At 44.0% G+C, this 15339-nt stretch overlaps 1 protein-coding gene across 1 annotated transcript in view; it reads left to right on the top strand.

Moving 5' to 3' along the window:
* The window catches only part of LOC139383680 (peroxidasin), an 88739-nt gene that overhangs the window by 21194 nt on the left and 52206 nt on the right, over positions 1-15339 (top strand). The window contains exons 2-3 of the mRNA XM_071128222.1: positions 4143-4214; positions 5684-5755. Coding sequence (XP_070984323.1) covers positions 4143-4214; positions 5684-5755 — 144 coding nt within the window. The remainder of the gene's footprint in view (positions 1-4142; positions 4215-5683; positions 5756-15339) is intronic.

Genomic DNA, 15339 nt, shown 5'->3' with positions numbered 1-15339 from the left:
GAACATCTAGTCAAATGGCTGCCCAGACTATTCACATTGCCCCCACCACTGCCACTCTCTGTTGTCATCCATGGATGGTCACTTTAATTAACTCTGCCTACATGTAACCAGTGCCCCGCGCATTGACTCTGTACCGACACCCCACTGTATATATTGCTATTTTTCTTTACTGCTCCTCTTTAATTACTTGTTACTTTTATCTGCACTGTTGGTTAGGAGTTCGTAAGTAAGCATTTCACTATAAGGTCTACTACACCTGTTGTTTTCTGCACATGTGACTAATACAATTTGATTTGATTTGCCTCCGATCTGGTGGACTCACTAAACACACACGCTTCTTTTGTAAATGTGGTAAATGAGTGTTGGAGCCCCTGGCTATCCATAAATAAAAAGAAAAAAAGAAAATTGTGCCGTCAGTTTTGCTTAATATAAGGAATATGAAATTATTTGTTCATTTTCTTTTGATTATTATGTATATTTTAAATAAAATACTTGTAGACTTTCACTCAAGTAGTATTTTACTGTGTGACTTTCACGTTTATTTGAGTCATTTTCTATTAAGGTATCTTTACTTTTACTCAAGTATGGCAATTGGGTACTTTTTCCACCACTGATTAAATCAATTTGAAAGCCCCAGATAGGGTACACAAGTGTCACAAATTGATTTGCAATGACTCCAGTGATATCGTAATTTCAACATGTTTATTGTATAAAATGGTAGGCTACAGTAGCCTACATAGGTATATACATTAATAGGCTAATCGATGGCCAACAGATGCAAATGTATCATTCTCCACATGTAACGCCATTTTCATTCCTTTTCCCATAACAGCTGCGCTCGAGACCCAAGAACTGAGCGTAAAACCCTTCGCTTCATATGGTTTTCCATAAACTGACGATATTAGAATGCAGTTTAAACCACCTCCGAGCAAATGTATCTAATGCGCTCTAGAACACCTAAAGTCGTTTTCCTGTTGTCCCCGTTATTTCTTGACACGCATCAGTTCTAGCGCGTTAATATGTTTTATAGAAAAAGGGTTTGGAAATAGGTGTCTCTGTAATGACAATCTAAATAGTCTACCTACACCTGGTAAAAAATTGTCACGAAGTGCAAGGTCCTGCTCTGTCACCTCTCACTCAGATGACTCTGCTGCCTGCTGCAGCGCTCAGTCTCAAAGCACACACACCCCTCCGGCCCTCCCCACCGCTCACTCACTCACTCAGTCTCTCTCACTCACTCAGCAACAAGCTGCTTGATAGTCAGCAACAAGATGCTTGATAGTCAGCAATAACATGCTTGATAGTCAGCAGCAGCAGGTAACAGTGAAATATATATTTGTAAGAAATTTCCATGGCGGCCGCAGTGCAATTTAGGAGAAGCCAAAAAACCCGAACCCGCGACCAATATATTTTCACCCGCAACATCGTTTTCAAGGTAGCCCAATTATGCGGGAAAATTATAAACAACCCTAAGTGTCTCATTGTCAAGCAACAGGAAATGCGCTCCTTGAGTGACAGGGGGCGGGGCTAGATCTGGTTGGATATCGCCATGGAGGGAGAGAGATGCATTGCGTTGGCAATGTTAACATATGTTTCCCATGCCAAGCGGGAGAGGGATTACTCAAGTAGTGGTGTAAACCATAAAAATGGTTGTTACACACAGCATATCACATTTCACAAACCATACATTCAAATACCGTTATATTAGGTAAAGTAAAAACCCAAACCAGTCCTTGCATCAATACCGGTATATCATAAAATACAGTATACCGCCCAGCCCTAGCACTGGTAACTAGTAGGGCCGGGATGATACAGGAAGCAGACCAAACTCTTGAAAACAGGAAACTCTTCGGTCCTTTAAAAACCTGCTGTATGTAAAATATTTTGTGCTATAGCTTGGAAATTAAATAAATGTGACTCTGGATGACAACGTAATGTTTGTTTCCAACATTAGGGCTGTTTTTCTAAAGAAGTTCAATCCGATTTGTGTTTTGTTTCCTTGCCACGATACTAACGAGTGTCGTGATACTGGTATCATCCCAGCCCTAGTAACTAGGCAACATTAATGCAAAGCAAATACAGAACAAATGTGAATAAGAACCCCATGTTTCAGATGGAATTCACAGCACTGAAAAGTCGACTGTCTTAGAGAAGACCATGTCAGCAAAGGTGAAAGAATGGACACAGAACTCACATCTTTACTGACAAAGTAGAAAGACAGTTTGAATGCTTGAAATGACTTCACTCCCAGTTACCCACTCAGCAACACTTAGAGAAGGTGTCACTGGAATGACTCTGTTAGTGGAGCATGTGGGCGTATTTTGACCTGGAGTCAGTCAGTGAAGGTTAAGGTCATTACAGAGTAGCTGATGAGTTATTTCTATTACTCATGGTTGAATGTGGGTAGCTGGGGGATTGATTTAGCATTCCGTCTCCTACATTTAGAGATTAAAGATATCTGTGTTGTGTCTCCAACTATCAGTAATGAAGGTAAGACCCAGATGTAGACAACGTCGAATTAACAATGGTTTAATAATCCAACAGGGGCAGGCAATAGACAGGTCAAGGTAGGCAGGGGTCAGTAAACCAGAGGTGGGGCAACATTACAGGACGGCAGGCAGGCTCAGGGTCAGGCAGGGGTCAGTAAACCAGAGGTGGGGCAACATTACAGGACGGCAGGCAGGCTCAGGGTCAGGCAGGGGTCAGTAAACCAGAGGTGGGGCAACATTACAGGACGGCAGGCAGGCTCAGGGTCAGGCAGGGGTCAGTAACCCAAGGTGGGGCAACGGTACCGGACGGCAGGCAGGCTCAGGGTCAGACAGGGGTCAGTAAACCAGAGGTGGGGCAACGGTACCGGACGGCAGGCAGGCTCAGGGTCAGGGTAGGCAGAGGTCAATAATCCAGAGGTGGGGCAAAGTTACAGGTCGGCAGGCAGGCTCAGGGTCAGGCAGAGTGGACAGGCAGGCGGGCTCAGAGTCAGGACAGGCAAGGGTCAAAACCAGGAGGACGAGAAAAAGAGAGACTGGGGAAATCAGGAGCTGAGACACAAAAATGCTGGTTGACTTGACAAACAAGATGAACTGGCAACAGAGAACACAGGTACAAATACACAGGGGATAATGTGGAAGATGGGCGACACCTGGAGAGGGGTGGAGACAATCACAAAGACAGGTGAAACAGATCAGGGTGTGACACCGACACCATCTTGTCTTGCCTCTGTTACTGTGGCTGGACTCTGTCTTCTGGACTGGGTTGTGGTCCTTGTTGTTAGTGTTTTGCAGCAAGGCTATCTGCTCTTTGTTCTAAACACCCAATTATGGCCCGTCTGAGGGCAGTGACTTGTATGACAATGTAATGTAATGACAGGAAAATAGGAATAATTTCAAGGCAGCAGCAACAAACCCTAACTTCTCTCTTGTGCCCCTCAGTATGTCCTTCATATGGATAGCTGGTTCCACTTACAGAGCGTTTTTTCTCTCCGTCTTATGAAAATACATTTGGCAAATTACTCAGTTGAAGGTCGAATGACTTAAGAGGCTAAGTTCCACAAGCATAACTTCATTGTTTAGAAATGTTCCCATTTCACTGAATGAGACAACGTGCATCTAGCTCTATATGGGTTAAGTACTTAACCCTATTATGGCCTACCTACCTCGTTTAGTTACAAACCAAATAGTGTTTCAGTGAAGGGTTAGGGGCCTATCAGGATAAGTTATATGTCATAATGGACATGAGTGGTTAGTGTCATGACATGATTTCATCACTGTATAATGAGAGGGTCGAATAAAGTGATACGCTTCTAAACTCCCTCGTCTCCCTGACAGCCATGACAAATCTCTTCATTGTTAGCTTTAGGGCAATGTTAAGTAAACCAATCCCCATTATTACACCTTCACGAATGGCATTCCTGTAATATGAATAATGTGACTATTATTCATGCTTTATAATAAACACTGTTTAGTGGAGATTCCTAAGGGGTTTGGATACACATGGAATATACTGAAGTATATTGTAGTCATTGTATCAGCCTGTTTCCTCATAGCCATCAGCGGGTAAAAACTTTTCCATGTTGATGATTGGTTGGACAGACTCGATTGTCTCAATGTTGTTCATGACTGTGTTTCCTGTTTTTCCCTCCATAGAGACCTGAGGTTCAACAAAATCAAGGACTTACAGTCTGGCTCCTTCAAACGTCTAAAGAACCTCAACACGCTGTAAGTCTCCCTCCTTCCTCCCTCCTTTGTCTATTCCCCTACACACTCAGCAATTGAAAAGAGTGTAACTGACTTGGTTACCGGAGAACTCACTGCAAATGCATTTTAATTAACAGAGCATACACACTTATGTAATCGCCATGGATCAAGAGTCAACTACTTCTGTAAGCCACATCTCTTCCCATAAACACCCAGTTCTCTTTGTTTATCTTTTGTCCCAAGACTCAGAAACACGTCACATCATTAGTGGTCCCTGGAAAGTCCTGTAGCCAGTCATTCAGTCCACACACATGAACACTGAGTGGCAGATTCTTGCTCTCCGTTCTGCTGTTCTTTCACACATGTAGGTCACCTCATAATCTGTGAGGAATTTATTTTTCCCCTTCACTCTCCCAGCCATTTATCATGGCCCAGCCCTGCTAGCCTACAGTCAGCCATGTGGCAGGGATCAGCCTATGAGGCTAGTGTATGAATATGAAGAGCTGTCCATGGAGAAAGGTAGGGCCAGGGAATGTTAAGAAAGAGAAAGACCAGATGAGATTTTCCTACGGTATCAGACCGACCGGCTAGCCATGTAGTCTATGGAGCTCCGTGTTTCATAGAGGACTCTTCACGGCTTCAACCTCCTGCTCACAGACTGAAAAATAACACAGGATCTAAAGCTTGCCGGTCTTTCAACTGGGTAGACAGTTCAATTATTAGTGTCTCAGGCAGACTGAAATAGATGTCTGGCTCCTACATGAAGGAAAGACTGGAGGGGCCTACTGCCTGTATTTTTCTGGTTCAGTCTGTGACAGACTGTGTCTAGCTGTCACTCTGAACATTGATTATACAATAGTGTATGTAGAGTTCATCAGTTTTTAAGTTGAAAGAAAAATCCAAGGCAGGGTGCAAAGGCCCCTGGGACAGCATCCATCACCAACATTTTCAAAAGAAGCCAATTGAGGCCAAATGTTTTTAGGCATAAGAGCAAGGTGAAGAGGCATGTTCTGCCCAATTAATGTTCTGCTTATACATATCATACCCTTTTCTAAAACAGATTTTTCTGCATTAATTCCCGTTTCTATGGCACTAAGTTGAGGGATCACCAACTCAGGCCTTTATTGGAAAAGGATATTGTAGTGTTGAAGAAAGTCTACGACAGCCATTATTGATCCTTGTCCAGATTCTACCCCATAGATCTGGCAGCCATTATAAATGCAGAACAAATTGTGACAGTGTGTAGGATTCAAACCAGATGCTCTATAGAACAGCTACAATGTGCCAGGGATCTGAACTATATTATGTACTCTGGAAGGTTGAACTCTGTTTAGACTGGCATTGGCCTAGCATTAGATCTTGACACAATAGTACGCCAGCATGGACAATTTTCAACTTGTTTCTACTAGTCTGTATGGATTCACTTTGTGTAAGTGTAATAGTCCATTGGTTAGGTCTTTCAAGTAATGGCCATTCTCTTGCCTTCACAGCCTCCTCAACAACAACCATATCAGACGGATTCCCAGAGGAACCTTTGAAGACCTGGAAAACCTCAAATATCTGTGAGTTGTTATGCTTTTATGTCAATGTTATTCTCTTCTGAATGTCAAGTCACTGATCAATTGTTTTCATTGAAACAGTGTTTGGCAGCCATCTTCTCTGACAGGCCCAATAGGCAAAGAGTTTTTGTTCAAGTTTCACCCTGTTCCTCGTCGGCTGATGATAAAGCATGGCGGAACCTGTCTAGGACTTCTGTCTGGAAACAAAACTAAAACACACCATGTGGCTGTAAATTGGACGTTGCTAGTCAGAACAGAACAAGTGTGTTACTGTGGTAAATGAAATGAAGTAAGACAAGAAAATAAAAGAACCCCCATTGTCTAATCCTCTGTACTTATCTGTCTCCGCGTGGTGACCTGAAGGCAATGAGGAGAACAGAGGTGGGCTTGAGCAGCAGTCAGGCAACACATAGCCTTGGGTTGCTGCAGTATGGTTTAATTGAACGTTTTAATGTCACATGTACAAGTACAGTGAAATGCCTTTCTTGCAAGCGCTAACCCCAACAATGCAGTAATCAATAAAAACGTAATACTAAAAAGAGAACAAAAACACGCAAGAAATAAAAATAAGAAAGGCACGATAAAGTAAGCATACTATATACAGGGTCAGTTCTAGTACCATATTAACAATGTGCAGGGTACTGGATCGATAGGGGTAGACACAGTTGAAGTTGGAAGTTTACATACACCTTAGCCAAATACATTTAAACTCAGTTTTTCACAATTCCTGACATTTAATCTGAGTAAAGGTTGCCTGTCTTAGGTCAGTTAGGATCGCTACTTTATTTTTAGAATGTGAAATGTCAGAATAATAGTAGAGATACATATTTATTTCAGCTTTTATTTCTTTCATCACGTTCCCAGTGGGTCAGAAGTTTATATACACTCAATTAGTATTTGATAGCATTGCCTTTAAATTGTTTAACTTGGGTCAAACGTTTCGGGTAGCCTTCCACACTTTCCCAAAATAAGTTGGGTGAATTTTGTCGCATTCCTCCTGACAGAGCTGGTGTAACTGATTCAGGTTTGTAGGCCTCCTTGCTCGCACACGCTTTTTCAGTTCTGCCCACACATTTTCTATAGGATTGAGGTCAGGGCTTTGTGATGGCCACTCCAATACTTTGACTTTGTAGTCCTTAAGCAATTTTTCCACAACTTTGGAAGTATGTTTGGGGTCATTGTCCATTTGGAAGACCCATTTGCGACCAAACCTTAACTTCCTGACTGATGTCTTGAGATGTTGCTTCAATATATCCACTTAATTTTCCTTCCTCATGCGGCCATCTATTTTGTGAAGTGCACCAATCCCTCATGCAGCAAATTACCCCCACAACATGATGCTGCCACCCCCGTGCTTCACGGTTGGGATGGTGTTCTTCGGCTTGCAAGCCTCCCCCTTTTTCCTCCAAACATAACGATGGTAATTATGGCCAAACAGTTCTATTTTTGTTTCATCAGACCAGAGGACATTTCTCCAAAAAGTACGATCTTTGTCCCCATGTACAATTGCAAACTGTAGTCGGGCTTTTTTATGGCGGTTTTGGAGCAGTGGCTTCTTTTTTCCTGAGCGACCTTTCAGGTTATTTTTTTTTATTTATTTTTTATTCACCTTTATTTAACCAGGTAAGTTAGTTGAGAACAAGTTCTCATTTACTACTGCGACCTGGCCAAGATAAAGCAAAGCAGTGCGATACAAACAACAACACAGTGTTACAAATAAACAAGCATGCAGTCAATAACACAATAGAAAAAACTGTCGTGGCGTGAGGAGGTAGGCAATAAATAGGCTATAGTAGCGAAGTAATTACAATTTAGCAGATTAACACTGGAGTGATAAATGAGCAGATGACGGTGTGCAAGTAGAGATACTGGTGTGTAAAAGAGCAGAAAAGTAAATAAAAACAATATGGGGATGAGGTAGGTAGATTGGGTGGGCTATTTATTGATGCAGCGATCGGTTAGCTGCTCAGAAAGCTGATGTTTAAGTTAGTGAGGGAAATATAAGTCTCCAGCTTCAGCATTTTTTGCAATTCGTTCCAGTCAATGGCAGCAGAGAACTGGAAGGAAAGGTGGCCAAAGGAGGTGTTGACTTTGGGGATGAACAGTGAGATATACCTGCTGGAGCACGTGCTACGGGTGGGTGTTGTTATCGTGACCAGTGAGCTGAGATAAGGCAGAGCTTAACCTAGCATAGACCTGGAGCCAGTGGGTCTGGCGACGAATATGTAGCGAGGGCCAGCCGACTAGTGCATACAGGTTGCAGTGGTGGGAGGTATAAACGGCTTTGGTAACAAAACGGATGGCATCGTGATAGACTGCATCCAGTTTGCTGAGTAGAGTTTTGGAAGCTATTTTGTAGATGACATCGCCGAAGTCGAGGATCGGTAGGATAGTCAGTTTTACTAGGGTAAGTTTGGCGGCGTGAGTGAAGAAGGCTTTGGGGCGAAATAGAAATCCGATTCTAGATTTGATTTTGGATTGGAGATGTTTAATATGAGTCCGGACGGAGAGTTTACAGTCTAGCCAGACATCTAGGTATTTGTAGTTGTCCACATAATTTTTGAAAGGAGCATGCTTATTTAAGATGGTGAGGAAATTACTTTTAAAGAACGACCAGGCATCCTCGACTGATGGGATGAGATCAATATCCTTCCAGGATACCCGGGCCAGGTCGATTAGAAAGGCCTGCTCAATATAGGACTTGTTTTACTGTGGATATAGATACTTTTGTACTGTTTCCTCCAGCATCTTCACAGGGTCCTTTGCTGTTGTTCTGGGATTGATTTTCAGTTTTCGCACCAAAGTACGTTCATCTCTAGGAGACAGAACGTATCTCCTCCCTGAGCAGTATGACGGCTGCGTGGTCCCATGGTGTTTATACTTGCGTACTATTGTTTGTACAGATGAACGTGGTGCCTTCAGGCGTTTGGAAATTGCTCCCAAGGATGAACCAGACCAATTTGTTTTCTGAGGTTTTGGATGATTTCTTTTTAATTTTCCCATGATGTCAAGGAAAGAGGCACTTAGTTTGACAGTAGGCCTTAAAATACATCCACAGGTACACCTCCAATTGACTCAAATGATGTCAATTAGCCTATTAGAAGCTTCTAAAGCTTTTACATAATTTTCTGGAATTTTCCAAGATGCTTAAAGGCCCAGTCAACTTAGTGTATGTAAACTTCTGACCCACTGGAATTGTGATGCAGTGAATTATAAGTGAAATAATCTGTCTGTAAACAATTGTTGGAAAAATGACTTGCCAAAACTACAGTTTGTTCACAAGAAATTTGTGGAGTGGTTGAAAAACGAGTTTTAATGATTCCAACCTAAGTGTATGTAACCTTCCGACAACTGTATGTATAGGAGACTAGGTGACTAGGTATCAGGATATATGATAAGCAGCGTAGATGACAATTGTATGTAAGGGGGTGTATGTAGAGTCTATAAAAATGTATGTGTGCATTATGTGTGTGTGAGTAAATGATGCAGTGTGTGTTTATATGTGTGTTGGAGTATTAGTGCGCGTAGTGGTTGCCCAACTGGCCAGCGGGTGATTTTGTTACATTACAGTGTCAAATATATATATAAAACATGTATGGCACACGAGACACCTATCTGATTCATGGCTGTCTGAGTGGAATAATCCATTTTGGAGGCTGTGGGGGATGACACACCACCAGTAGGACATTTACTGTTAATTACCATCATTTCTAATCTACAATGTTTGTTTTGTTACAGTAATTTCTGTTAATACATTCAATATAGTATTACAGTATTACCATTGTCATTGTAGGACATGTGATGCTGTTTGCAGAGCGCACGACCTAGGTGTGAGAAAAATGTTTTGGTTTATTTCATTCCATTTACGAGTTGTCAATTTATTCATTGTCTTTTGTTTGGAGTGATTACTTCTTATCCCGTGAGCAAATAGCCTAGAGCTGTGTATATCTGTCCGGAGCTCACTGGCTCAGGAAACTCTGAGGGCCCAGAATATTTTATAGGTTACAAGTTTTCTAGTAGGAGTTTCTGTCACGTCTGCTCCCGCTCTTCCCTCCCTGGCGCTTGAGGGCGCCAGACTGGCCTGCATCACGCACTCCTGCCATCTATTACACACACCTGCCTTCCCTCTTCACGCGCATCAGCGATATTGGACTCACCTGGACTCACTCATCACCTGTTTATTTCCTCTCCTATATTTGTCAGTTCCCCTGCTCTGTTCCCCACTGCTGTATTAATTGTTTTTTGTTTGTATTACTAGTTTGTTGACGCTGTTCCTGTCTCGTTCCATGTCCGTTCTATATTAAATGTTTGACTCCCCGTACCTGCTTACTCCCTCCAGCGTCAATTCATGTGACAGAATGCATCAGCCAACTTACAAAGCATCGGGGAGTACTGGTGTTCCGGGTGGTGGTGACGTCGGCTCTGGATCGCCGTCGATGGAACCGGGGGTGCCTATCCCAGCCCGTCGGGCTTCCATGCCCTGGCTGGCTCCAGAGATTTCCTTGCCTCGGTTGGCTCGGCAGGTTTCCATCCCACGTCACGCTCCACCGGATCATTGGGCTCCCTCTTTGCAGCAGGATCGACAAGCGTCCTTGCCTCTACCGGATCGTCAGGTTCCCATGCCTCAGCCGGCTCGCCCGGCTCCCACGCTCCTGCCGGTTCGTCAGGCTTCCACGCCCCAACCAGCTTGCGCAGCGCCCATGTCCCGGCCGGTTCACCCAGGTGGCACGCCGGGTGGCACACCTAAAGGGGGGGTACTGTCACGTCTGCTCCTGCTCTTCCCCCCTGGCGCTTGAGGGCGCCAGGCTGCCCTGCATCACGCACTCCTGCCATCATCAATTACGCACACCACACCTGCCTTCCCTCGTCACGCGCATCAGCGATATTGGACTCACCTGGACTCACTCATCATCCGTTTATTTCCTCTCCTATATGTGTCAGTTCACTGCTCTGTTCCCCACTGCTGTATTAATTTTCTTTTGTTTGTGTTACTCGTTTGCTGATGCTGCTCCTGTCTCGTTCCATGTCCGTTCTATATTAAATGTTTGACTCCCCGTACCTGCTTTGTCTCTCCAGCGTCATCCATGTAATAAAAACAGAAATACTTTATTTACACAAGTATTCAGACCGTTTGCTATGAGACTCGAAATTGAGCTCAGGTGCATCCTGTTTCTATTGATCATCCTTGATGTTTCTACAATTTGTATTCAATTGATTGGATATGATTTGGAAAGGCACACACCTGTCTATATAAGGTCTCACAGTTGACATTGCATATCAGAGCAAAAACCAAGCCATGAGGTCGAAGGAATTGTCCGTTGAGCTCCGAGACAGGATTGTGTCGAGTTACAGATCTTTGGAAGGGTACCAAAACATTTCAACAGCATTAAAGGTCCCGAAGAACACAGTGGCCTCCATCATTCTTAAATGGAAGAAGTTTGGAACCACCAAGACTATTCCTAGAGCTGGCCGCCTTGCCAAACTGAGCAATCGGGGGAGAAGGGCCTTGGTCAGGGAGGTGACCAAGAACCCGATGGTCACTCTGACAGAGCTCCAAAGTTCCTTTGTGGAGATGGGAGAACCTTCCAGAAGGACAACCAACTCTGCATCACTCCACCAATCAGGCCTTTACAGTTGAGTGGCCAGACAGAAGCCACTCCTCAGTAAAAGTCACATGACAGCCCGCTTGGAGTTTGCCAAAAGGCACCTAAAGGAGTCTCAGACCATGAGAAACAAGATTCTCTGGTCTGATGAAACCAAGATGTAACTCTTTGGCCTGAATTACAAGCGTCACGTCTGGAGGAAACCTGGCACCATCCCTACAGTGAAGCATAGTGGTGGCAAAATCATGCTATGGGGATGTTTTTCAGCGGAAGGGACTGGGAGACTAGTCGGGATCGAGGAAAAGATGAACGGGGCAAAGTGCAGAGAGATCCTTGATGAAACCTTCTCCAGAGCGCTTAATTACATCAAGATGGCAAGATGCAGTAGATGGTATAGCGTACAGTAAATACATATGAGATGAGTAATGTAGGGTATGTAAACATTATATAAAGTGGCATTGTTTAAAGGGGCTAGTGATACATTTATTACATCAATTTTTCCATTATTAAAGTGGCTAGAGTTGAGTCAGTATGTTGGCAGCAGCCACTCAATGTTAGTGGTGGCTGTTTAACAGTCTGATGGCCTTGAGATAGAAGCTGTTTTTCAGTCTCTCGGTCCCCACTTTGATGCACCTGTACTGACCTCGCCTTCTGGATGATAGCGGAGTGAACAGGCAGTGGCTCAGGTGGTTGTTGTCCTTGATGATCTTTTTGGCCTTCCTGTGACATCAGGTGGTGTAGGTGTCCTGGAGGGCAGGTAGTTTTTACCCGGTGATACGTTGATACCACACTCCGAGGGCCCTCACCTCCTCCCTGTAGGCCGCCTCGTCATTGTTGGTAGTCAAACCTACCACTGAAGTGTCGTCTGCAAACTTGATGATTGAGTTGGAGGCGTGCATGGCCACGCAGTCGTGGGTGAACAGGGAGTACAGGAGAGGGCTGAGAACGCACCCTTGTGGGGACCCAGTGTTGAGGATCAGCGGGGTGGAGATGTTGTTACCTACCCTCACCACCTGGGGGCTGTCCGTCAGGATGTCCAGGACCCAGTTGCACAGGGCGTGGTCGAGACCCAGGGTCTTGAGCTTAATGACGAGTTTGAAGGGTACTATGGTGTTAAATACTGAGCTGTAATCGATGAACAGCATTCTTATATAGGTATTCCTCTTGTCCAGATGGGTTAGGGCAGTGTGCAGTGTGATGGCGATTGCGTCGTCTGTGGACCTATTGGGGTGGTAAGCAAATTGGAGTGGGTCTAGGGTGTCAGGTAGGGTGGAGGTGATATGGTCCTTGACTAGTCTCTCAAAACACTTCATGATTACGGAAGGTAGTCATTTAGCTCAGTTACCTTAGCTTTCTTGGGAACAGGAACTATGGTGGCCCTCTTGAAGCATGTGGGAACAGCAGACTGGGATAAGGTTTGATTGAATAGGTCCGTAAACACACCAGCCATCTGGTCTGCGCATGCTCTCAGGACGCGGCCGGGGATGCCGTCTGGGTCTGCAGCCTTGCGAGGATTAACACGTTTAAATGTTTTACTCACATTGGCTGCAGTGAAGGAGAGCCCGCAGGTTTTGGTAGCGGGCCGTGTCAGTGGCACTGTATTGTCCTCAAAGCAAGCAAAGAAGTTGTTTAGTCTGTCTGAGAGCAAGACATCGTAGTCCGCGACGGGGCTGGTTTTTCTTTTGTAGTTTGTGATTGACTGTAGACCCTGCCACATACCACTCGTATCTGAGCCGTTGAACTGCGACTCCACTTTGTCTCTATACTGACGCTCAGCTTGTTTGATTGCTTTGCGGAGAGAATAGCTACACTGTTTGCATTCGGTCATGTTGCATTTGCTAATAAACTTGCTCACGGAATCAGCGTATTCATCAATGTTGTTGTTTGACATTATGCGGAACATATCCCAGTCCACTTTATCAAAGCAATCTTGAAGCGTGGAATTCGATTGGTCGGACCAGCGTTGAACAGATTTGAGTGCGGGGGCTTCCTGTTTTAATCTCTGTCTATAGGCTGGGAGCAACAAAATGGAGCTGTGCAGCGACACTCTCCATCAAACCTGATGGCAATGATCGGCTACCCTGGCCAAACCCTAACCCGGACGAAGCTGGGCCAATTGTGCGCCGCCCTATGGGACCAACAATCACGGCCGGTTGTGATACAGCCTGGAATCGAACCAAGGTCTGTAGTGACGCCTCGAGCACTGAGATGCAGTGCCATAGACCGCTGTGCCACTCAGGAGCCCAAAATAAGAATAAGGCTGTAACATAACAAAATGTGGAAAAAGTGAAGGGGTCTGAGTACTTTACGAATGCACGGTATAGTTGATTTTATCCAAACCTAGGGTATGTCTAAAAATGGACTCTCGGTCGATCAATATTTTTTTTTTGTCTGATACAGTTGAAGTCTGAAGTTTACATACATCTTAGCCAAATTCATTTAAACTCAGTTTTTCACAATTCATGACATTTAATCAGTTAGGATCACCACTTTATTTTAAGAATGTGAAATGTCAGAATAATAGTAGAGAGAATTATATATTTCAGCTTTTATTTATTTCATCACATTCCCATTGGGTCAGAAGTTTACATACACGCAATTAGTATTTGATAGCATTGCCTTTAAATTGTTTAACTTGGGTCAAACGTTTTGGGTAGTCTTCCACAAGCTTCCCACAATAAGTTGGGTGAATTTTGTCCCATTCCTTCTGACAGAGCTGGTGTAACTGAGTCAGGTTTGTAGGCCTCATTGCTCGCACACGCCTTTTCAGTTCTGCCCACATATTTTCTATAGGATTGCGGTCAGAGCTTGTTGATGGCCACTCCAATTCCTTGACTTTGTTGTCCTTAAGCCATTTTGCCACAACTTTGGAAGTATGCTTGGTGTCATTGTAAATTTGGAAGACCCATTTGCTACCAAGATTTAACTTCCTGACTGATGTCTTGAGATGTTGCTTCAATATATCCACATAATTTTCCTGCCTCCTGCGGCCATCTATTTTGTGAAGTGCACCAGTCCCTCCTGCAGCAAAGCACCCCCACAACATGATGCTGCCATCCTCGTGCTTCACGGTTGGGATGGTGTTCTTCGGCTTGCAAGCCTCCCCCTTTTCCTCCAAACATAACAATGGTCGTTATGGCCAAACAGTTCTATTTTTGTTTCATCAGACCAGAGGACATTTCTCCAAAAAGTACGATCTTTGTCCCCATGTGCAGTTGCAAACCGCAGTCTGGCTTTTTATGGCGGTTTTGGAGCAGTGGCTTCTTTCTTGCTAAGCGGCCTTTCAGGTTATGTCGATATAGGACTCGTTTTACTGTGGATATAGATACTTTTGTGCCTGTTTCCTCCAGCATCTTCACAAGCTCATTTGCTGTTGTTCTGGGATTGATTTGCACTTTTCCCAGGAAAGTACGTTCGTCTTTAGGAGACAGAGCGCATCTCCCTCGTGAGCGATATGACGGTTGCGTGGTCCCATGGTGTTTATACTTGCGTACTATTGATTGTACAGATGAATGTGGTACCTTCAGGCCTGATGAACCAGACTTTTGGAGGTCTCCAATTTGTTTTCTGAGGTCTTGGCTGATTTATTTTGTTTTTCCCATGATGTCAAGCAAAGAGGCACTGCATTTGAAGGTAGGCCTTGAAATACAGCCACAGGTACATCTCCAATTGACTCAAATGATGTCAATTAGCCTATCAGAAGCTTCTTAAGCCATTACTTAATTTTCTGAAATTTTCCAAGCTGTTTAAAGGCCCAGTCAACTTAGTGTATGTAAACTTCTGACCCACTGGAATTGTGATACAGTGAATTATAAGTTAAATAGTCTGTCTGTAAACAATTGTTGGAAAAATTACTTGTGTCATGCACAAAGTAGATGTCCTAAACGACTTGCCAAAACTATAGTTTGTTAACGAGACATTTGTGGAGTGGTTGAAAAACGAGTTTTAATGACTCCAACCTAAGTGTATGAGACATTTCCAACT

This window comes from Oncorhynchus clarkii, chromosome 25, assembly GCF_045791955.1.
Source record: "Oncorhynchus clarkii lewisi isolate Uvic-CL-2024 chromosome 25, UVic_Ocla_1.0, whole genome shotgun sequence".
NCBI lineage: Eukaryota > Metazoa > Chordata > Actinopteri > Salmoniformes > Salmonidae > Oncorhynchus > Oncorhynchus clarkii.
Note: the sequence above shows the minus strand (reverse complement) of the source record. Positions and strands in the feature narration are given on the sequence as shown.